The 24676-nt window shown below is 31.4% G+C and overlaps 1 protein-coding gene across 2 annotated transcripts in view; it reads right to left on the bottom strand.

The window, feature by feature from the left end:
* LOC135125460 (uncharacterized) overlaps positions 1-24676 on the bottom strand; it is a 59854-nt gene that overhangs the window by 11547 nt on the left and 23631 nt on the right. Inside the window, exons 1-5 of one of the 2 annotated variants that reach the window (XM_064051107.1) lie at positions 10114-10213; positions 9925-10060; positions 3612-3669; positions 2957-3028; positions 2773-2894 (exon numbers count right to left, since the gene is read on the bottom strand). In XM_064051107.1, the coding sequence (XP_063907177.1) occupies positions 2773-2894; positions 2957-3028; positions 3612-3669; positions 9925-10047 (375 nt within the window). In that variant the 5' untranslated portion in view covers positions 10048-10060; positions 10114-10213. Of the gene's footprint in view, positions 1-2772; positions 2895-2956; positions 3029-3611; positions 3670-9924; positions 10061-10113; positions 10214-24676 lie in introns of those variants that run through there. The other variant, XM_064051106.1, reaches the window with a different exon arrangement.

The raw sequence follows: 24676 nt of genomic DNA, 5'->3' as shown, positions 1-24676 counted from the left end.
ATTTTTTAATTTTTTTTTGAGACTCAAGACTCCAAGATTCTTTAAAATTTTTTTAAAAAACGAAACACCAAAGAAGGCTTGGGATCTCAAGATTTTTTTTCAAAAAACAATACCAATTGGAACTCCGTGATTTTAGCAAATTTTGTCAAAAAACGTAATGCCAAAGGACCCCCAAGATTTTTTTTGATTTCTTAAAAAAAAATTTGGAACGCCGAAATTTTTCAAATTTTGTCAAGAAACAAAACAATTGTCCCCAAGATTCTTTTAAATTCTTAAAAAGACCCTTGGGGCCCTGAAAATTTTTCAAAAAATAACTAAAGACCCCCAGGATTTTTTAAAATTCCGTGAAAAAAGAATACTCGGAACCCGGAGATTTTAAAAATATTTTTCAAGAAAGGGGTCCTAAGAGTCTTTATTAATTTTTTTTTTTTAAGAATCGCGGAGCCGAGAGAGATCCTTTTAAATTCTTAAAGAAAGACAAAAACCTCTATTTTTTCCAAAAATAAATATTAAGGGCTACCAAAATTCATTTAAATGTGGAATCCTCAATCTTCAAAACATTCAGAGTCTTCAGAATGCCCAGAATCTTTAGAATTTATGTCTAGAGTCTCGAAATATTCGGAATCTTCAAAGTTCAAAATTTTTGGAATCTTCAGTCTTGAACTATTCGGAGTCTTTAGAATCTTTAGAATTTTTAGAAGCGTTAAAATCTTTCTAATTCCGGAATATCCGAAATCTTTAGAATTTCTGGTATTTCTATAATCTTTGAAATTTTCTTTCAGTCTTTGGATTTCTTCGAATCTACGTTCTTCGAAATATTCAGGATCTTGAAAATCCTCAAATCTTTAGAATCATTAAATCAAAATCAAGTCTTAGAAATCTTTATGATCTTTAGAATCTCCGGAATCTTTAAAGTTTTCAAATTTTTTGGAATCTTCAGAATTTTTACTCTTTATTGGAACTTTTGACATCTTTATAGTCTTCAGATTTTTCAGAATATCCAGAACCTCTAAATCTTTCGAATGTTTAGAATCTCTGGAATCTATAGTTTCGGGATATCCGATTTTTTTGAAATTTCTGGAATTTATAGAATCTTTGAAATCGTTATTATCTTCAGAACATTTGGAATTTTCTTTCAGTCATCAGATTTCTTCCAATCTTCAGTGTTCGAAATATTCAGGGTATTGAAAATCCTCAGAATCTTTAAAATCTATGTCTAGAGTTTCGGAATATTTGGAATCTCTTAAATCTTAGAAATTTTTAAGATCTTTAGAATCTACGGAATCTTCAAAGTTTTCAAATTTTTTGGGATTGTCGGTCTTAAAACTGTTCAGAATCTTCAGACTCTTCAGAATCGTTGGAATTTTTAGAATCTTTACAAGTTTTACGATCGTTAAAATCTTTTTAATATCGGAGGGTGGGTGGGTGGGGCTAGTACCTGCTAAGACAAGGCTGATATTGGCAAATGAGGTACCCCTAAAAATAGAGAGGGTGGGTGGGTACCTGCTAAGATAAGACTGATATTGGCAAATTACCGACTCTCCAAAAAAATGAAGGGTAGAGGGTATATCGTCTGTCAAAATCAGTCTTATCTTGGCAAGTATTGGCCCCGTCCACCCACCCTTTATTTTCTTCAAGGATATGCCATTTTGGCAATATCAGTTTTATCTTAGGAAGTACTAAGAGACTCTAAACCATCCGAGAGTTTTCCAATTTTTTTTTCAAAAAACAAAACTAGGAGCCCCGAGGTTTTTTAAAATTCTGTCAAAAAAGGATCCTCAGAGCACCGTGATTCTTATAATTAAAAATAAATAAATCATAAATAAAAATTTTTCAGATTCTTAAAATTCTGCGAGAAAAAGGGCACTCCGGACGAGATGTTCGAAATATTTTTCAAAAAATAAGGCCAAGGGCTCCAAAATTCAAACATTTTTTTTAAGACTCGGGAACCCGAGATTTTTACAAATTATTTCAAAAAACAAAACGCCAGGACCTCCAAGTAATTTTTATTCCTATAAAAAAGATACTCGAGACCCCGAGATTCTTCCAAATTTTTGCAAAAAATAAAAACCAAGGTGCTCTAAGATTCTTTTAAATTCTTAAGAAAAAACACTCGGGAACCCAAGATCTTTTCAAATTTTTTCAAAAAATGGAATACCAGGAGCCTCCAAGTTTTTCTCTGTTCTAAAAAAAGACACTCAGAACCACGAAATTTCTTTCAATTTTTTTATTTATTTTTTGACGTCCTAGGTTTGACAAATAGGATTATGAGGCGATGTATAAACTGATACTTACTCCTTTAGTAGGACGATCCTGCGTTTTGAAAAGTTCTCAAAATCTCTCATCATGTACTCAATTAAAATCAATTAAACTTTTAATTATGTTGGCGAATACCACGGCGATATGAATCCTCTAACTCTTCCCGATTTTTTTTTTATTTTTACGTCAGGAGCCGCCCCTGAACTTCAAAAACTCAATAAAATTTGTCTGGATACAATACAGCAACTTAATAAGTTTTATTTAATTTTCTCATCCGTGTTGAAAAAAAACTTTATTATTTGAATTCTGTCGTCAAGGGACTCCGCCAACACATTTTCCCAAAAAAATAGCAATAACCGCCTTTTAACTCCTCCCGTTATTAAGCGCCAGCCCGCCCCTGCCTCCATCGTCCGAAATTTCCCGCCGGCCCGGAATTTTCCCACTTTAATCCCCTATTCACACAAGTCGAAGTGGAAACAATGGAATAATAATCGAGCTTTATCTCCGACTCACCTCCTGTCCCTCGCTACTCTCCTCCGAGCTGCTGCTGCTATCCGAGTCCGAGCTGCTGCTGGACGAGCTATTATCCTCCTCCTCCTCTTCGCTATCGTTGCTACTCCCATCCTCCAGGTTGCCTTCACAGGTGCAACAATCGCTTTTATTATGCAAATTTACCCCTCAACGCACAAATACTCACTTTGCTTGAGCTTTTCGAGGATCAGCGGATAGAACTCTTTGGCGGTGGCATTGTTGGGCTCGTATTGTAGTACTGCGAAGAAAAAAAGACGAAAAAGCGATTGATAGTGGGATCGACGAGCTTAGCATTTATTAAATTATGAGAGCGAAAGCGGGCGAAATTGGACCGGGCGCTTAGTGCTCGCACCGCAGTGGCGGCGGCAGCTCCGGCCTCCCGGGGGAGGCGTGTGTTGGCGGTCGTTGCTTAAAATTTAACGAGGGGGCCGGGATTGTGATACGTCGGCGATGCTTCCGTGGGTTTGTATCATCAAATAAGGGAGAAAGTGGGCTAATGTTTGCCGGAATTTATGTAGGGTGTACAGCCCGTGGCAAAAGTATGATTACGAAGTGTCATTCTTTTTTATGAAAGGGTTCGTGTTTTGTGTCGCACAAAGTAATTTTAAAATCGTTGATGAAAACGCTGAAAGAAACAGGACCTGGACTGGCCCCTGGACGACGATAGTTTTATTAAAATCGTGGAACTAAATCGGAGCTACAAGCAACAGCTTCCCGTGTTTAAAATCGTGATTAATTGTGCTACGTATTAATTTTACCGCGAAGTTCTAAATTATAATTGCATTTAAGTTGAAAATCCCCGTAATGGGGTAAATACTTACTCAGTTTGCAGTACTTTAATGCAGTTACGTAGTCTTTCAGCATCACAGCTGATAGGAACTGAAACAAGAAAATAACTTTAGTTCTAGTCGATTTCATCGTAATTTAGTAAAGATTTTATAACTTCGGGCTTTAGAGAAATTGTGCTGTCTCCTATATTGATTTTGTAAACGTTATTATGCGCCTTTATATACTTATTAAAATATTCCAGATCCATGAAAATTTCTCGAGAATATTGAATAAATATAAAGAATGAGATTATGGAATGCGATGTTATCTTAAAATTAAATTTGATAAGTAAATTGGTTTAGTTACCCCTCCAGGAAAGTGATGACGTCGTACTAAAAAATTATTAAGCGCTCACCAAACTTTAATAAATAAAGCCACTCTCCACATACAAGCACGATTCCTGTTTATTTTTAACCAAAGTTCAACCCCCAAAAGGCATCCCTGCGGACGCATCGTTCCACAACGATTAAACATCCCTTAAAATAACGAGACTGAACAACTACCCTTAAGTAAATTAAAACAACGGCAATTTTCCAAAATTCCAGCCCCGCTATAATTTTCTTATCCTTCAATTATTAGGGCTTCAAACATGTAATGAAACAATTTCAGTCGTTGAATGGTAGGCAAATTGGCCAACCTACCCTATAACTGTTGTTTTAATTAAATTTCGAGGGTTAGATGGGAATACACCGCGACAAATCACCAGATTCATTTAATTAAAAAGCAGAATTTAATTTAAAAAATCTCGCGACCAATATTCCGTTCGGCCAATATTTAACTGACATTTTCTAGAGAATTCCGCTAAAAATACATTTATACGGGAGATTTGTTCGTCAAAAGTCGAGTTCAAACCCCTGTCGAGCCGAAATCACTTCGAATAACACAGAGGCTGTTTTGAAAGCGTTTTATCAAATGGGTGGATGTTTTGAAAGGTTTCATTTATCGCAACTTCAGGTCATTAATCTTAAACGGGAGCCGTGAAACAATAGATTTTTATAGTGCGGTGGAAGGGGTGGGGTGTGCTTTAATATTTTTCATTTTGGCGGGCTGGGTGCAAGTACGTGAAAAATGACACGAGATATTGACGTTTATTTAAGGTATTTTACTTCGTGAGCTAGGTTTTGTTTTCCCGACGTTTCATGACCTCTAGAGGGCGAAAAAATAGGACTCCCGTTTCCGTCCTTCTGTCTGTTTGCCTGTCTGTCGTCTGTCTGAATTTTTATTATTTCAATTTTATAAAAGAAAATACTTCTTCACATGTGGTTTATGAATCCAGTTCAGTTTTACTCTAGACATCCAGGTTTTTGGAAACAAAATCAAAATTGCATTTTAACTGTAAAACTGCAAAACCGAATGCTCTGAAATCTTACAAACGTTCTAAGCTTAACTTCATTATAGTAAATCGTTCATCAAAATTTCATAAAATCTAAAATTTGCAAAATCAAATTTTATAATTTTTTTAAAAATCTGGATTTATTTACCTTCCACAAATTTTTTGCTATCACCATTTTTCATATTTTCTTTTTTTATGTCACAATTTTTCGTTTCTTCAATTTTTTAATTTTTTCATTTCCTCAATTTTAATTTTTCATTCTCCGGATTTTTAATTTTCATTTTCTCGATTTTATATCGTAATTTTTCGTTTAGTTATTTTTCAAAATTTTCAATCTGTGATTTTTTGATTCCTCGATTTTCCAAATTAAAAATTTTTTAATTTTGCAACTTTTGGATTTCTCAATGATCCGATTTTCCGATTTTATTTTAATTTTCAATATTTCCATTTTACAATATTTCCTTTCTTCGATTTTACACTTTTTCGATTTTTTAGTATCCCAATTTTTAATTTTTCCATTTTTTAATGTTTCGGTTTCATGATTTTTCGTTTTTCCAATTTTTCGCTTTGCACTTGTTCAATTCTGCAATTTTTCATTTTTCGATTTTCGGTTTCTAAATTTTTAGTTTTTTGATTTTTCAATTTTTTATTTCGTCAATTTTTCAAGTTCTTGACTTATATTTTTTATTTTCCCGATTTTTTAATTTTCGTTTTCTCGATTTTACATCGTAATTTTTCGTTTATTCGTTTTCAAAATTTTCAATCTTTGATTTTTGATTCCTCGATTTTCCAAATAAAAGAATTTTCAAATTTGCAATTTTCGGATTTCTGAAAGATCCGATTTTCCAATTGCTTTAATTTTTAATATTTCGTTTTTTCGATTTTTTAGTTTCCCAATTTTTAATTTTTCCATTTTTCAATGTTTCGGTTTCATAATTTTTCGTTCCTTCAACTTTAATTTTTTCAGTTTTGCAATTTTTAATTTTTTTAATTTTTCACTTTGCAGTTGTTCAATTGTCATTTTTCGAAAATACAATTTTTCATTTTTCGATTTTTAGTTTCACAATTTTTAATTTTTTGATTATTCAATTTTTCATTTCCTCAATTTCTCAGGTCCTTGACTTTTATTTTTAATTTTCCCGAGTTTCTAATTTTCATTTTCTCGATTTTATATCGTAATTTTTCGTTTTAATTCAATTTGTAAAATCTTCAATCTTATATTTTTCAATTCCTCGGTTTTCCAAATGAAAAATTTTTCAATTTTGCAATTTTCGGATTTCTCAATGATTCGATTTTCCGATTTCTTTAATTTTCAATATTTCAATGTTAAAAGATTTCGTTTTTTCGATTTTACAGTTTTTCGATTTTTTGTTTTCCAATGTTTAATTTTTCCATTTTTTAATGTTTCGGTTTCATGATTTTTCGTTTTTTCAATTTTTCGCTTTGCAATTGTTCATTCTGCAATTTTCCATTTTTCGATTTTCGGTTTCTTAATTTTTAGTTTTTTGATATTTCAGTTTTTCATTTCCTCAATTTTTCAAGTTCTTGAGTTGTATTTTTTTCCCGATTTTTTAATTTTCATTTTCTCGATTTTACGTCGTAATTTTTCATTTATTCATTTTCAAGACTTTCAATCTTTGATTTTTTGATTCCTCGGTTTTCCATATTAAAAAAATTTTTGAATTTTGCAACTTTTGGATTTCTCAATGATCCGATTTTCCGATTTTTATTTTAATTTTCAATATTTCCATTTTACAATATGTAATTCGTTTTCTCAATTTTAATTTTTTCAATTTTTCACTTTACAATTATTCAATTCTGCAATTTTTCATTTTTCTATTTTCGGTTTGTCAATTTTTAGTTTTTTGATTTTTCAGTTTTTCATTTCCTCAATTTTTCAAGTTCTTGAGTTGTATTTTTTATTTTCCCGATTTTTTAATTTTCATTTTCTCGATTTTACATCGTAATTTTTCGTTTTTTCATTTTTACCAAAATTTTCAATCTTTGATTTTTTGATTCCTCGGTTTTCCAAATAAAAAATTTTCAAATTTGCAATTTTTGGATTTCTCAAAGATCCGATTTTCCAATTGTTTTAATTTTTATTATTTCGTTTTTTCGAATTTTTAGTTTCCCAATTTTTAATTTTTCCATTTATCAATGTTTCGGTTTAATAATTTTTCGTTCTTTCAACTTTAATTTTTTCAGTTTTTCTATTTTTAATTTTTTTAATTTTTCACTTTGCAGTTGTTCAATTCTGCCATTTTTCGAAATTACAATTTTTCATTTTTGGATTTTCAGTTTCACAATTTTTAATTTTTTGATTTTTCAATTTTTTATTTCCTCAATTTCTCAGGTCCTTGACTTTTATTTCTAATTTTCCCGAGTTTCTAATTTTCATTTTCTCGATTTTATATCGTAATTTTTCGTTTTTATTCAATTTTTAAAATCTTCAATCTTATATTTTCCAATTCCTCGGTTTTCCAAATTAAAAATTTTTCAATTTTGCAATTTTTGGATTTCTCAATGATCCAATTTTCCGATTTCCTTAATTTTCAATATTTCAATTTTAGAAGATTTCTTTCTTTCGATTTTGCAGTTTTTCGATTTTTTTGTTTCCCAATTTTTAATTTTTCCATTTTTTAATGTTTCGGTTTCATGATTTTTCGTTTTTCCAATTTTTCGCTTTACAATTGTTCAATTTTGCAATTTTTCATTTTTCGATTTTCGGTTTCTCAATTTTTAGTTGTTTGATTTTTCAGTTTTTCATTTCCTCAATTTTTCAAGTTCTTGAGTTGTATTTTTTACTTTTCCGATTTTTTTATTTTCATTTTCTTGATTTTACATCGTAATTTTTCGTTTATTCATTTTCAAAATTTTCAATATTTCATTTTTTGATTCCTCGGTTTTCCAAATAAAAAATTTTCAAATTTGCAATTTTTGGATTTCTCAAAGATCCGATTTTCCAATTGCTTTAATTTTTATTATTTCGTTTTTTCGAATTTTTAGTTTCCCAATTTTTAATTTTTCCATTTTTCAATGTTTCGGTTTCATAATTTTTCGTTGTTTCAACTTTAATTTTTTCAGTTTTTCACTTTTTCACTTTCTCAATTTTTCAAGTTCTTGACTTTTATTTTTTATCTTCCCGATTTTTTAATTTTCATTTTCTCGATTTTATATCGTAATTTTTCGGTTCTATTCAATTTTTGAAATTTTCTATCTGTTATTTTTCAATTCCTCGGTTTTCCAAATTAAAAATTTTTCAATTTTGCAATTTTTGGATTTCTCAATGATCCAATTTTCCGATTTCTTTAATTTTAAATATTTCAATTTTAGGATATTATTAGATTTTACAGTTTTTCGATTTTTTTGTTTCCCAATTTTTACTTTTTCCGTTTTTCAATGTTTCAGGTTCATAATTTTTCGTTCTGTCAACTTTAATTTTTTCAATTTTTCGTTTTGCAATTGTTCAATTCTGCAATTTTCCGAAATACAATTTTTCATTTTTCGATTTTCAGTTTCTCGATTTTATATTGGAATTTTTCGTTTATTCAATTTTTCAAATTTTCAATTCCTCGATTTTTCATATTAAAAATGTTTCAATTTCACACCGATTTTCCGATTTCTTTAATATTTAATATCTCCATTTTCACAATATTTCGTTTTTTTGATTTTGCACTTTTTCGATCTTGATTTTGAATCTTCCTATTTTTCAATTATTTGTTTCTTTAGTTTTTCGAGTGCCTGATTTCCAATTTTTAGATTTTTCAAAGTTTTACACTTTTTCGTTTTTTCATGTTTAATTTTTCAATTTTATAGTTTTGCAATTTTTTCATTTTTTGGTTCCATCGAGAAACTTAAAAATCGAAAAAAATTAACGAATGGAATATACACGTAAAAGTTGGAAAACCCAAAAATTGTAAAATCGAGGAATTATGGACTCAATTTTGACTATAACACTGAAAGATTGAAACTCAAAGAACTGAAAAGTTTCACATTGAAAAAAAGAAATAACGACAAAATTAGAACTTTAATAAAGAAAAATTGAAAATTGAAAACTCGTGAAACTGCAAATCAACATTATAACTGAAATATCCAAACGTTGGAAATTCGAAAATTTGAAAAATTGAAGAAACGAAACATAAACATAAAATCTGAACACTGTAAAAATAAAGAAAATAAAAAATCGAAACGAAAAACTGCAAATCGAAAATAGAATAAACGGAAATTTGAAAAAATGAAAAACCCAACAAGTTTGAAAACTGAAAAACTGAAGAAACAAGAAAATGCAAAATTGAAGAACTGAAAATCGCAAACATTTTTATAATTTTTCAAAGAAGCGGGATTTGTTGGTTTTTACTTCAGGGGCGAACGCAGCTCTGTCCAAATAACTTTGTTATAATAAATTTGTTATTTTCAGCGATACGCAATGTTTTTAAATGGAAACCCGTTAGCACAGCCATTAGCATCTTTATCACTTTATCACTCTGTATATAATTATCCTGCGAGGTAGCCGGCCGAGATGGATCTGATTAAAGTCCGGAAGTAATCAAAGCGGAAAGTCGCTACGGGAAATTGGACAGTTTTCCTCCCCTCCACGCCCCGAAAAAATTATCGCCGGAAAATTAACGTGCGACTTCAAAAGGCCGCCTCATTAAGGCTAAATTAATTATGGAACGAAGCAATCAGCTTGGCGTTTTCGTGCAAAAAAAGCCATTAGCAAGCGTGAAAGAATTACGCCGCGTCAAAACAGAAATGAAGGCATTATCCAGACGGCCCCTAATAGAAAAAAAATTGTATAGATGCGGTTGGAAAAGTGCCAAGTCCAAAGAGGATTATGCGAAGTCAGTCGACTTTGACGTGTGTATTAGGTGAAGGCTTGCCCTAGATTCGACATGAAGTAAACATAACATATTGACTAAAGTGTACACTTTTCGGTGCTGCGGGGATGATAACACGCACACTCATCTACTAACCTCTGCTAGAAATTCGGTGGGGGCTGAAATGCTCTCATCGGCGTCAGTGTACTCGCTCAGATCTTCATTACTGCTAGACGTTGGTTTCAGTAAACCCACATTTCCATTATCCTCAGTGGTCATGATGGTGGAAGTTCTGGAATAGAATTCAGTTGACAAAATTAGTTTCATTTAGTGAATGAAACCAACAGAGTGTGAAGTCTAAGGTGGTTTTGTTTCTGGAGCGACCCTCGCTATAGCGCAGTTACATAAATCACCCCAATTATAAAAATATCGAGTCACTTTCGGCTTGACGGGAACAAGAATGGACAAAACTCATGAATATGAACTCGAAATTATTAAATTTATGGATGAATATTCATAATGCTGGACATGACTGCGCAAAAATTCGTGTTGTTCATTTGCGTGAAATACGGTTAGCGGCTTGCGGTTATTTATGATGTTTGGATGCATTTTTTAAACTCGTGCGTGCGGTAAATAAAGGCGAATTTTGATGCGCTGAATGGGAGAAAGTTAGTCGAAATCTGCTGCGTTAAAAATTTAATGAAATCGGCGAACAAGAGAAATTATGCATAATAAACTGGCTTTAATTGAAGACGATTGCGAACGAAATAATTGGGGTTATTTTCTCTACATTCATCAAATGACTGTGTATTTGTGCGAGATGTACATAGATTTACTGTTATTTCGTTGTATTGTTAAAGTAATCTATTATATCCATCAATCTGCTATCGATCATAAAATTGCCTGTTTTATTAGTGCCTTCTGGCTCTGATCGTAACTTTTTATAGAGCTCGTTAAGAAAATGTCCGAACTTTGATGGGTTAATCTCAATCAGACAATTCTGCTTAATAAGTTCGTACTAAAAAATTTAAAGACTTTTTTTACACGTGACTGAATGGGAAATTTCGGGAGCAATAATTCTGAAAAAAATGCTGGAAATAAGATAAAAATCTCTCTTGGTTTTGACGTATTTCTCAATTATTGAATTTTTCAAAAATTCTAAAAATACTTCAGATGCTTCACTCTCATCGCTCTTTAGCTAATTTTCGAAAGTGCTCTCAAAAAAGTTAGGGATATAGATCCCAACGCGCTGAATGTAAAAACAGCCTTAATTGATGGTCCCGGACCATAATTTTCAAAATTTTCGGCTTGAAAGTCATTTTTTAAAAATCGTAAAAATCGCCAAATTTCATATTGGCGATTCTGGCAAAATCGTTGGAATTTTCGACAGAATGAAAACGAAAATAACTTGTGGAGCTCAAAATCTACCAACAAATCTCAACAATTTTGGAAAATCCAAAAACATAGCCTAGGCTACGATTTTCGAAACATGAGGTTGGAAAATAAAATTTTCTTAAAATACTAAAGAAAGAAAGTGCCCCAACAAAAGTTGAAAATTTGGTAAGATATTGAAAAATTGAGCTTTCAGAAAAGTTGCCTAAAAATCTAGAAACAATTTTAGGAGATAGATCCCAATGCGCTGAATGTAAAAAATAGCCAAGACTACAATTTTCAAAATTTTCGGCTTGAAAGTCATTTTTTAAAAATTCTAAAAATTGTCATATTTCATATTGGCGATTCTGGTAAAATCGTTGGAATTTTCGAAAGAATGAAAACGAAAATAACTTCTGGAGGTCAAAATCTACCAACAAATCTAATCTCAGCAATTTTGGGAAATCCAAAAACATAGCCTGGACTACGATAAACATGAGGTTTGAAAATGAAATTTTCTTAAAATCCTTAAGAATGCCATATTTCCATTGGCGATTATGGAAAAACGATTGGAATTTTTGAAGAAATGAAACCAAAAATGACTTCTGAAGGTCGAAATGTACAAAAAATGTCCTGGAAATTTTCGAAAGTCCCCGGACAAAAGTTGAAAATTTGGTAAGATATCGAAAAATTGAGCTTTCAGAAAAGTTGTCTAAAAATTTATAAAAAAACTTTGGGAGATAGATTCCAACGCGTTGATCACGATTTTCAAAATTTTCGCTTTGAAACTCATTTTTCAAAAATTCTAAAAATTATCATATTTCATGTTAACTCTGGCAAAATAGTTAGAATTTACAAAGGAATTGAAACGAAAATAACTTCTGGAAATCTAAATCTACCAACAAATCTCAACAATTTTGGGAAATCCAAAAACATAGCCTGGACTACGATTTTCGAAACATGAGATTGGAAAATAAAATTTTCTTAAAATCCTAAAGAAAGAAAGTGCCCCAACAAAAGTTGAAAATTTGGTAAGATATTGAAAAATTGAGCTTTCAGAAAAGTTGCCTAAAAATCTATAAACAATTTTAGGAGATAGATCCCAATGCGTTGAATGTAAAAATAGCCTTTATTGATGGTCCCAGACTACAATTTTCAAAATTTTCGGTTTGAAAGTCATTTTTTAAAAATTCTAAAAATTGTCATATTTCATATTGACGGTTCTGGTAAAATGGTTAGAATTTTCGAAAGAATGAAAACGAAAATAACTTGTGGAGGTTAAAATCTACCAACAAATCTAATCTCAGCAATTTTGGGAAATCCAAAAACATAGCCTGGACTACAATAAACATGAGGTTTGAAAATGAAATTTTCTTAAAATCCTTAAGAATGCCATATTTCCATTGGCGATTATGGAAAAACGATTGGAATTTTTGAAGAAATGAAACCAAAAATGACTTCTGAAGGTCTAAATCTACAAAAAATGTCTTGGAAATTTTCGAAAGTCCCCGGACAAAAGTTGAAAATTTGGTAAGATATTGAAAAATTGAGCTTTCAGAAAAGTTGTCTAAAAATTTATAAAAGACTTTGGGAGATAGATTCCAACGCGCTGATCACGATTTTCAAAATTTTCGCTTTGATACTCATTTTTCAAAAATTCTAAAAGTTATCATATTTCATGTTAACTTTGGCAAAATGGTTAGAAGGTACAAAGGAATGAAAACGAAAATAACTTCTGGAAATCTAAATCTACCAAGAAATCTCAACAATTTTGGGAAATCCAAAAACATAGCCTGGACTACGATTTTCGAAACATGAGGTTGGAAAATAAAATTTTCTTAAAATCCTAAAGAAAGAAAGTGCCTCAACAAAAGTTGAAAATTTAGTAAGATATTGAAAAATTGAGCTTTCAGAAAAGTTGCCTAAAAATCTATAAACAATTTTAGGAGATAGATCCCAATGCGCTGAATGTAAAAATAGCCTTTATTGATGGTCCCAGACTACAGTTTTCAAAATTTTCGGTTTGAAAGTCATTTTTTTAAAATTCTAAAAATTGTCGTATTTCATATTGGCAATTCTGGTAAAATGGTTAGAATTTTCGAATGTATGAAAACGAAAATAACTTCTGGAGGTCAAAATCTACCAACAAATCTAATGTCAGCAATTTTGGGAAATCCAAAAACATAGCCTGGACTACGATAAACATGAGGTTTGAAAATGAAATTTTCTTAAAATCCTAAAGAATGGCATATTTCCGTTGGCGATTTTGGAAAAACGATTGGAATTTTTGAAGAAATGAAACTGAAAATAACTTCTGAAGGTCTAAATCTACAAAAAATGTCTTGGAAATTTTCGAAAGTCCCCGGACAAATTTGAAAATTTGGTAAGATATCGAAAAATTGAGCTTTCAGAAAGTTGCCTAAAAGTTTATAAAAAACTTTGGGAGATAGACTTCAACGCGCTGATCACCATTTTCAAAATTTTCGCTTTGAAACTCATTTTTCAAAAATTCTAAAAATTATCATATTTCATGTTAACTCTGGCAAAATGGTTAGAATTTACAAAGGTATGAAAACGAAAATAACTTCTGGAAATATAAATCTACCAACAAATCTCAACAATTTTGAGAAATCCAAAAACATAGCTTGGATACGATTTTCGAAACATGAGGTTGGAATATAAGATATTGAAAAATTGAGCTTTCAGAAAAGTTGCCTAAAAATCTATAAATAATTTTAGGAGATAGATCCCAATGCGCTGAATGTAAAAATAGCCATTATTGATGGTCCCAGACTACAATTTTCAAAATTTTCGGTTTGAAAGTCATTTTTTAAAAATTCTAAAAATTGTCATATTTCATGTTAACTCTGGCAAAATGGTTAGAATTTACAAAGGAATGAAAACGAAAATAACTTCTGGAAATCTAAATTTACCAACAAATCTCAACAATTTTGGGAAATCCAAAAACATAGCCTGGACTACGATTTTCGAAATATGAGGCTGGAAAATAAAATTTTCTTAAAATCCTAAAGAAAGAAAGTACCTCAACAAAAGTTGAAAATTTGCTAAGATATTAAAAAATTGAGCTTTCAGAAAAGTTGCCTAAAAATCTAGAAACAATTTTAGTAGATAGATCCCAATGCGCTGAATGTAAAAATAGCCTTTTTCTACTCATTAAGGTTGAAGTTTGTCATTTTCCCATCGCTGGCAGTGGATGAAATTTCATTTCACCCTCTAGTGGAAAAATACTCGGCCGTCTACGATTTTAACGGGTCGTCCAGCCTGAGCGTTTCGCAGCTAGCGAAACGTGTCGCGTATCGCCTGCACCGACCGCACCGTCCGCTTCGCGCGCTTCGAAAATCATGACGCCTAGGCTGGACGACCCGTTAGTGTTTGACGCACGGTGGTAGAAGTAAGGTGTGGAAACAAGCCGCTCCAATTTGTTGAATAAAACACGCATCCCAGTAGGCTTATTTACTACGAAATAGTATGCAGCACAGTATGTCCATCTATGTATTAACATTTCAACTTGTCAGTGTATTTATGAATGAATTAAGTGACAGATTCGTTGGAGGGAAAATAAATCACAGCACAACGGTTTGTGGTTGGTCCTTGGTGTGAATCGTGTGATTGGTGGATGATTCGACATTTGTGATTGGGTAATAAATGACATTGGCATAAATGTAAAAGATTTAATGCAGTTTTCTATTACTTAATTTCAACTGATCTCTCTAGACGTCGCTGCGGTGTGGACAGCGAATGACATATAATCCAAACCACGCGATTTGTGTTTTCTACCAATGATTTTGAGGAAAGTTATGAATGAGGTTTCCACACCTTACTTCTACCACCGTGGTTTGACGTTTAATACTGCTAGTTTACACAAGTGAAAACAATGAACATGAGTGAGACTGACGAAGTTTCTGAAGAAATTTTGAATGCTGCCAATGCGGCATTTTCGAATCTGATACCCGAAAAGTCTAAAAAGTTTTATGAGCTAACATACCGAAAATTTATGAAGTGGAAAGAGAGAAAACAATGCCGTTACGATAAAAGTGTAAATATTATTGGTGATAATTGCACAAATTGTTCTATTACAGTTAATGTATTTAAAAAATAAAATACCTACCATAAACAAACATTTATTTCCTAATTTCTTAGAAAAAATAGTATATGCAACTCGCGGATGAAGAAATTTCAACGGCTCGAGTTTCTTTTTCGCACTCGCTCGTTGCACTCGCTCGTGTGAAAAAATCACTCTCGCCGTTGAAATTCAACTTCATCCACTAGTTCCATAATGTACTATTATTGGTGGTCCCAGACTACAATTTTCAAAATTTTCGGATTGAAAGTCATTTTTTAAAAATTCTAAAAATTGTCATATTTCATATTGGCGATTCTGGTAAAATGGTTAGAATTTTCGAAAGAATGAAAATGAAAATAATTTCTGGAGGTCAAAATCTACCAACAAATCTAATCTCAGCAATTTTGGGAAATCCAAAAACATAGCCTGGACTACGATAAACATGAGGTTTGAAAATGAAATTTTCCTAAAATCCTTAAGAATGCCATATTTCCATTGGCCATTATGGAAAAACGATTGGAATTTTTGAAGAAACGAAACCAAAAATGACTTCTGAAGATCGAAATGTACAAAAAATGTCTTGGAAATTTTCGAAAGTCCCCGGACAAAAGTTGAAAATTTGGTAAGATATCGAAAAATTGAGCTTTCAGAAAATTTGTTTAAAAATTTATAAAAAACTTTGGGAGATAGATTCCAATGCGCTGATCACGATTTTCAAAATTTTCGCTTTGAAACTCATTTTTCAAAAATTCTAAAAATTATCATATTTCATGTTAACTCTGGCAAAATGGTTAGAATTTACAAAGGAATGAAAACGAAAATAACTTCTGGAAATCTAAATCTACCAACAAATCTCAGCAATTTTGGAAAATCCAAAACATATGCTGATGGTCCTGGAAACAGAAAATTAAATTTTCTTAAATTTCTAAAGAATGCCACATTTCCACTGGCCATTTTGGGAAAATGCTTGGAATTATTGAAGAAATGACACCCAAAATGATTTCAAATCTCTTTTAGTATTTTTCGAAAGTGCTCGAAAAAAGGACAAAACTGAGCTTTCGGTAAAAATGCCTAAAATCCACAAAAAAATTTGGGAGATAGATCTCGACACAATGAATCCAAAAATATAGTCTATTTATGGTCCCCTGTCACGATTTTCGAAATATGCAGTTTGGAATTCTTTTTTTTCTTCTTAAAAATTGCTATAGGTATTTCATATTTATAATTTTGGAAAAATGGTCGGAATTTCGGAAGAAATCGGGCCTAAATTAACTTCTGTAGGTCAAAATCCACAAAAGAAATCTTCTGGTGATTTTCGAAGGTGGTCGGAAAAAGTCGAAATTTTTGTAAAGGATTGAAAAATGAATTTCGGAAAACTTGAGGAAAAATCAAAAAGTTTTGGGACATTTTGCAACGGCGATTTTGAGAATTATTGAAGAAATGAACCGAAAATAACTTTCGGAGGTGGAAATCTCCATAAAATCCCTTTCGGCAATTTTCGAAAGTGCTCAAGAAAAAGTTGAAAATTTCGAAGGGATTGAAAAATTGCACTTTCGAAAAAGTTGTCTAAAAATCTATACAAAATTTGGCAGACAGATTTCAACGCACTAAATCTAAAAAAATAGCCCCCTGATGGTCCTGTACACGATTTTTGAAATATTCGGTTTGAAAATATTTTTTTAAGATCTAAAAAAGCCAAATTTCACAATGGCGATTTTGGAAAAACGATAAAAATTTTTGAAAAAATGAAGCCGGAAATAACTTCTGGAGCCCTAAATCTGCAAAAACTCTCTTTAGATAATTTTCGAAAGTGCTCGAAGAAAAGTCGAAAATTTCGCGAAAGATTGAAACATTGAGCCTTCGGAAAATTTGCCTAAAAGTTAAACAAATTTTGGGAGATGGACCACAACGGGCTAAATCTAAAAATAGCCTCTGTTGATGGTCTCAGACCACGATCTTCAAAATATTTCGTATGAGTCATTTTTTTAATCCCAAAAATTGCCATATTTAATATTGACGACTCTGGAAAAATGGTCGGAATTTTCGAAGAAATTAACTGGAAAATAACTTCTGGAGGTCAAAATCTAAAGACAAATCTCTAGGAAATTCTCGAAGATGATCGAAAAAAGATCGAAAATTTCGGAAGGGACTGAAAATTGAACTTTCGGAAAAATTGCCAAAGAGTCTATAACAAATTTTGGGAGACAGAGCTCAATGTGCTGACTGCAATCGGTTTAAAAAATTGGCGATTTTGGAAAACTGGTAGGCATTTGTCGAAGAAATAAAGCTTAAAAAAATTTCTACTTAGAGGTTAAAATCTACAAAATTGGTAATTTTCTAAGGTGCTATGAAAGACATTTTTCATATTGCCGATTTTGGAAAAATAATCGTAATTTTCGAAGAAATGAAGCCGAAAATCACTTTTGAGGGTCAAAATCTACAAAAAATCAGGTCGAAAATTTCGTTAAACACGAAACATTTTGAGACATCTAAAAACATAGCCTGGAGCACAATTTTCGAAAAAATTCACTTCGAAAATAAAACTTTCTTAAAATCCTTTTGGAAATTTGGGAACTTTCGAAGAAAGCAAGACAAAAATATCTTGTGGAGATCAACATCTACAAAAATCCGTCCACATAATTTTCAGAAGTAAAGGTAAGGATTGAAAAATTGAGCTTTTTGGAAAAAAACTTGCCCAAAATTCCACTGATCAAATCCGGATGTAGGTACGTGTCGACGAGCTGAAACTAAAAACACAGACCTGCTGATGATCCTGGATAGTGATTTTCACAATATTCGAGAACTTAGGAATTTTCGAAAATAAAAGAAGAAAAATACTTTCCGGTGGTCAAAATCTGCAAAAAATCTCTTCAGGTAATTTTCGAAGGTGACCGAAAGAAGGTAGAAAATTTCGTGAAATGAAAAACAGCGTATTGATGACCTGGATCAAGATTACAAGCGAACATCGAACACTGATAATCCCGAAACAATCGTAGCACTTTTATTAGGGATTAGATACCATCTGGGGTATAACATGTTTCTTTTTTCTCCGATTAGTTTAAAATTATATCATTTTTGTCTCGTTATTCGTAACAATTTTTTTTTATATATTCTGTGACGTAATTTTTTTTTTCATTATCGTTTTGTCGCTAACCCTCATTATTTTTGCAATAATTTCTCTTGCTCACGGCTTGGAATATCAATAACTCATAAAAACTAAGTTTAATGGCACACTTAAGAAGTACAAGCTTATATTGAAGTCACCACAAAACGGCTTTTATCCCGGTTGTTAAAACAATATGTAACACCTGTGTTTCAAAAACTGAATATTGGATTTTATACACCTTCTGTTTTCACTGTCCGTTTTGCTAACTTTGAAAAGTAAATTTATTTATTCATCCCTGCCAAACAAGTGTGACGTCATGTCAAAAAATTATCAAATAAATATATAACGCACTTTAGAAATGTGTTTAGTTTTTAGAGGTGCCTAAAAAAATAATTTCAAAGAAAGTCTAAACTTTCATCTTTCCAGAAATTTGATGACGTCGTTGACGTAAAATCCTAACGTCTCAGGAAGCCGCTAGGCTCTCGCCTTAATTAAAGGAAAGCTCCAGGTTCTTTTTATTTATTCAACCCGACATGATCTTTATTACTTCACTCTCCTCGGGTATCGTTTATTTTTATTCTTGCTACGTCCTACAATAATGTTTTAACCTTTTAACAATATTTCTACAAAAGTAGACAAAGTTTTTTATTTCCATTGCTTTCATCTAATATTCACAATTCGTATCAACGCAAGGAAGTTGTTCGAATTTTAGATGTTTCCTAGTCACGAAGATATCAACAGGCGAAGCTATAATGATCCAATATAAATTTTTTTTTCGGTTCGAACAAATAGCATTCATCAAATCGTAACTAACCAAATCATTCTGAAATCGTTGTTTAAAATTCGGCCCAGGGGATTATTTGCTTTTATGGAAATGTTGTACGTGTTTCAAGGGTTTTGGAGTTTCCTCTGGTTTTACCGAACGTTAAAAACACACAGAAACAAGTAGTAAAAAAAAGATATACGTTTGTACTAGCAATGTTTGCAGTTCATTATTTTTCTGTCCCATCTCCATATTTTTCCATTTCCGCTTAATTCCGTCCAGTGTATCACTAACCGTCCTACTAATTTGTTAATCCGACCCTGGCTTCCACCGTTTTCCCCCAAATATAGAAAATTAAAGAATTTTTCTCATCTTCGTTCTGACATCTACGTCCACATTTCCAATAGAGATTTCAATCTCGTGTTCAGCCACTGCTTGGCGGAAAAAATTAATGAACTTTCCTTTGTACGGTAGCTCCCCCTATCCTAATTATGCGTCGAAGATTACAAATCTGGTCGGATTCGGAGCACTGCAATGCGTCCGTTTCAGCTGAAACAGGACGAAATTTCAGGAGAAGCTCAACGCTTCGCTTCCACTCTCCGCGTTAAAACGACCAAACAGTTCTTGCTGTAAAGTTATTGGATGGAACGCTATCAGTATTTTAAGTTTGGGGGATAAATTTTTGGGACGACGTCATCGACGCTCCGGAGGAGCGAAGAAATATATTTTAATTAGTGGTTGAAATTTTTGGAAATTAGCCAGCGGTCATTATCTCTCGAGAAGTAAAAATCATTAAAAATCCAAGGCCAGGTTTTAATGTGCGCTTTAAGCTCCCGTCCCCGGACTCGAATAGACTTAGTTACGAGGCATCTTCAGGACCCTTGAATGTTTTGCCGGAGGTTTTAGTATCGATTTCCGCCGGTTTTGTTGGCATTGTCACTTGGAATTTTTCGTCTCTGGGAAAGGGAATAATTGACGGGAAGTTCAGAGTGAGGATGTTTTATGATTTTTAATGATAAAAACGCTCGGGTTACCTCTTGACATAGAGATGATTTTAGGGCGTAAAATTGATTTACGGTGGAAGTTATCGCCGAGTTCTTGGAGTAAGGGGAGGGTAAATGACATGCAAGATTCATACTTTTATATCCTTGCTGTGGATTTTATTTGCAACGATAAAACGGGCTATAAGAGTGTACTTAGTGAAGATTTTTCTCCCTCGGATGTTTTCAAGTCTCGGTCACGCCTCGTCCACGTACGGTTTTATCTCCCGCGCGCTAAATACACCATGTGTTTAACATAATGATGCAGATAGGGCGCTAATTCCGGAAAAACATCAGCAAAGCTCGTCGTCGCTAATGTTCTAACTGTCCACCGGGTTTACGAGCCTGATGTGGGTAAAGCTCGTGTGTTTCTAATAAGTTTCTGAGGTCCAACTACGTTTCGTGACAGCCACTCGAGCTTTCAGTCCATCATTTAGGCATTATCAAATCAAGATCCGTTTCCGCAGCACAAAAAGAACAAGGAAAACTGACCCAGTTATTTTTATTCGATTTTGCTCTCGACGTAATCATAACATTGTCGTCAAAAATTAATGCGTACACGTAATAGAAAAAAATCCGGGTGAGGCTGAGAATGCGGCTCGCATACGGTGAAAGTATTTTTTTAACAACTGTCTAAAATTTTACTCGAGCTAGAGAACTCGATGACCCACCCTCTGGCCGGATTCTGCCTTTCTCTATCGCATTATGCTTCATCTATCAACTTTGAGTAGTTTTTGTCCTCTTTGGAGTCAACGTCCCACAAAAAGGCAATTCATCCTCAGTTCCGCTACGTTTTACACGGACTGTTTCCGTTTTAAATGCGCCGTTCTAAAGTTTATCACGAATACTTTGTTAAAATTTTCGCTGAATGTCAGCCCTAACGGAAATCTCCGTGTTTTAAAATGCCATGTCGAGCTTTTAAAATGTTTTCGGCGCGCAGCTAGGTACTCATGCGATGCAATTTATTTTTAATTTAGTCTTTGATGGCCGGAGCAAATGAGTTTCCTGGGTTATTACGGCAAATTGGAAATGGGAGAAACAAGAGGAAAAATAGGGTTTTCTAAAAGGTCGGCGTTTTTCGCAATTTTAAATCGATGCGATTTCTAGGATTCTTCGTTATAATTATTATGTTGTTATTATTATTTCTCTGCTATAGGGAGCTATTTTTAGGATGTGATGGTGGATATCGCTTTGGGGATTTTGAATTTAGTATATTGGTAATTTGCTTTAGATGCTACAATAGACATTTTGAAGAAAAAAGTCAACTATAGTGTCAGGTGCGGGATTCGAAGCTGCACTCGATTTCCGAACTAAAACGAAATCCAGCGCTTTAGTCCACTCAGCCAACCCGACTTTCAGTCGAAACGATCTAAATTAGGTATAAAAAATTGGTTTAATTTTATTTTTTAATGATCAACCCTATAAGTTAAAATAAAGTTATCTGTGGTCTGTTAAAGTCCATACAACTACAAATTGCTTATGCAATCACTACATCCTCAATTTGTTTTAAATTTAGACGTTGATCATTTTGTTTGAGTAGAACATCCCTTGGATCGTGAATGATAGTTATATAGGATTTAGTATTTTGAGAAAATCATGGTCCGATTCGAACTCAAGTGTTAGGCCTACAGTTGAATAACGAATGAGTTAGGGTTTGAAAGTCAATAAAGCGTATTTCTATCTCCATTTTACGTTCGTGAGCTTTTTTCATTATCTCCATTACCGTGTGTATGACGTGAATATGTTTTGTTGCTTTCGCTAGTCTTTTTTGTATTAATGTTGACATTATTTTATAAGCTGTGTTTGTTATTAATTTAATTTCTTCCCCTCCATACGTTGTATATTTATTCCGTCGTATCCTGGAGCTTTCTCATTACGATTTTTATTAATATATATTTTTTTTTTATTTTCCTCTTTCATCCAACTTTCTTTCATGCATTATTTTATATTTCTATTTTGGTATTGTTTTTCAATTTCTTTCAGTTTAATAGGCACATGCAAACTTTTTTTTCTTTTTGTTTGTTGTCTTCCCTATTTAGAGAAAAGCAAATTAAAAGAAAAATAAGAAGAACTGCAAAAAAGAAGAAAGTAGAAGTGAAAATAAAACATCAGAAACTAAAATCAATGGAAAAATATGGATATGGAGTGAGGAGGAAGATATGACAAGAGCCACTTCAAAAAACTAGTAAAAAAACAACTTTTGGAGTTTTCAATTTTTCGATTTTTCAATGGTTCGATTTTCTGTTTGTTTGTTTTTTCAGTTATAATTTTTAGCTTTTATTTTTTTTTATTTCTTCATTTTATTAAATTTGCAATTTTTGGATTTAAAATTTCTAGAGATTTCTATTTTTCGGTTTTTCGAACTTTTGATTTTATAATTATACTTTTTTTTTATGTGAAAATTTTCAATTTTTGGATTGATGAGTTTTTCGGTTGCAAATTTTGGATTTTCAATTTTTCGTTTGTTTATTTTTAGATTTTTCATTTTCTCGATTTTTTTTAGTTTTTCGTTTCTTCAATTTCTGGTTTGTAGTTTTTATAGTTTTTATTTTAAATGTGTAATAAAAATTACAATTTTGAAATTTTTTCGCATTTTCAATTTTTCGAATTTTAATTTTTCAAATTCTCGGGATTAAATTTTAAAGTTACAGTTTTTCGACAATTTTGACGATTCTATAAAATAACGATTTTATAATTTTTGGGTTTTCCAGTTTTTCGATATCATATTCGTTTATTTCGTGTTTACATATTTCAATTTTTCCGATTTATTAGTTTTTCAACTTTTCAATTTTTTAATTTTTTAACTTTTTGAATAAAAAAATTGGAAAAATTGCAAAATCGTAGGATTAAAAAAACGAAAAGCTATAGAATGAAAACTGAAAAATCTAAAAATTGGAAATTAATAACCTGACAAATTTTTAATTTTTTTATTTCTTCAATTTTTTACATTTGCAATTTTTGGATTTAAAATTTCTAGTTTTCAATTTTTAATTTTTCAATTTTTCGATTTTTCAAAGTTCTGTTTTTATAATTATTCTTTTTTTTAATGTGAAAATTTCCAATTTTTGGATTCCTCAGTTTTTCGATTGCATGTTTTGAGTTTTCAATTTTTGTTTTTGTATTTGTATTTTTTTCATTTTCTCGATTTTTCAGTTTTTCGTTTCTTCAATTTTTGATTTGCAGTTCTAGTTTTTATTTTAAATGTGTAATAATAATTATTTCAATTTCACGAGTTAGAATTTTTCGGTTATTCAAATATTGGATTTTTAAACTTTTTCATTTATTTGATTTTTCAATTTTTCTATCTTTCAAAGTTACAGTTTTTCGGCAATTTTGACGATTCTATAAAATTACGATTTTATAATTTTTGGGTTTTCCAGTTTTTCGATATCATATTCGTTTATTTCGTGTTTACATATTTCAATTTTTTCCGATTTTTTAGTTTTTCGACTTTTCAATTTTTTAATTTTTCAATAACGTTAATACTTTTGCCCATGCACTTATAATCATAATACACATGAAATACTAATTTTCCATTTTTTCAAGTTTTTTCAATTTTCTACTTTTTGAATAAAAAAAATGGAAAAATTGCAAAATCGTGAGATTGAAAAAACGGAAAACTATGGAATGAAAACTGAAAAATCTAAAAATTGGAAATTAATAACCTGAAGAATTAAAGAAACGAAATTTATATTTCAAATTGCTATTTGTTTGTTTTTTCGGTTTTAATTTTTTGAATTTTTGTGGTTTTTAAATTTTTTTTCTTCAATTTTTTAAATTTGCAATTTTTGGATTTAAAATTTCTAATTTTCAGTTTTTAATTTTTCAAATTTTCAATTTTTCAATTTTTCATTTCTTCAATTTTTCTTTTTTTCACAGTTCTGTTTCTATAATTATTCTTTTTTTTAAGTGAAAATTTTAAATTTTTGGATTCCTCAGTTTTTCGATTGCATTTTTTGGGTTTTCTATTTTTTGTTTTTGTATTTGTACTTTTTTCATTTTCTCGATTTTTCAGTTTTTCGTTTCTTCAATTTTTGATTTGCAGTTCTAGTTTTTATTTTAAATGTGTAATAATAATTATTTAAATTTAAGGAGTTAGAATTTTTCCGTTATTCAAATATTGGATTTTTAAACTTTTTCATTTATTTGATTTTTCAATTTTTCTATCTTTCAAAGTTACAGTTTTTCGACAATTTTGACGATTCTATAAAATTACGATTTTATAATTTTTGGGTTTTCCAGTTTTTCGATATCCTATTCGTTTTTTTTTCGTGTTCACATATTTCAATTTTTTCCGATTTTTTAGTTTTTCGACTTTTCAATTTTTTAATTTTCCAATAGCGTTAACACTTTTGCCCACGCGCTTATAATCATAATACACATAAAATACTAATTTTCCAGTTTTTCAAGTTTTTTCAATTTTCAACTTTTTGAATAAAAAAAATTGGAAAAATTGCAAAATCGTCGGATTGAAAAAATTAAAAACTATAGAATGAAAACTGAAAAATCTAAAAATTGGAAATTAATAACCTGACAAATTAAAG

This window comes from Zophobas morio, unplaced genomic scaffold (genome assembly GCF_036711695.1).
Source record: "Zophobas morio isolate AGI-343-1 ecotype UQ-CSIRO unplaced genomic scaffold, CSIRO_AGI_Zmor_V1 ptg000008l, whole genome shotgun sequence".
NCBI lineage: Eukaryota > Metazoa > Arthropoda > Insecta > Coleoptera > Tenebrionidae > Zophobas > Zophobas morio.
The sequence above is the reverse complement of the archived record's forward strand: the minus strand, read 5'-3'. Positions and strand labels throughout refer to the sequence as shown.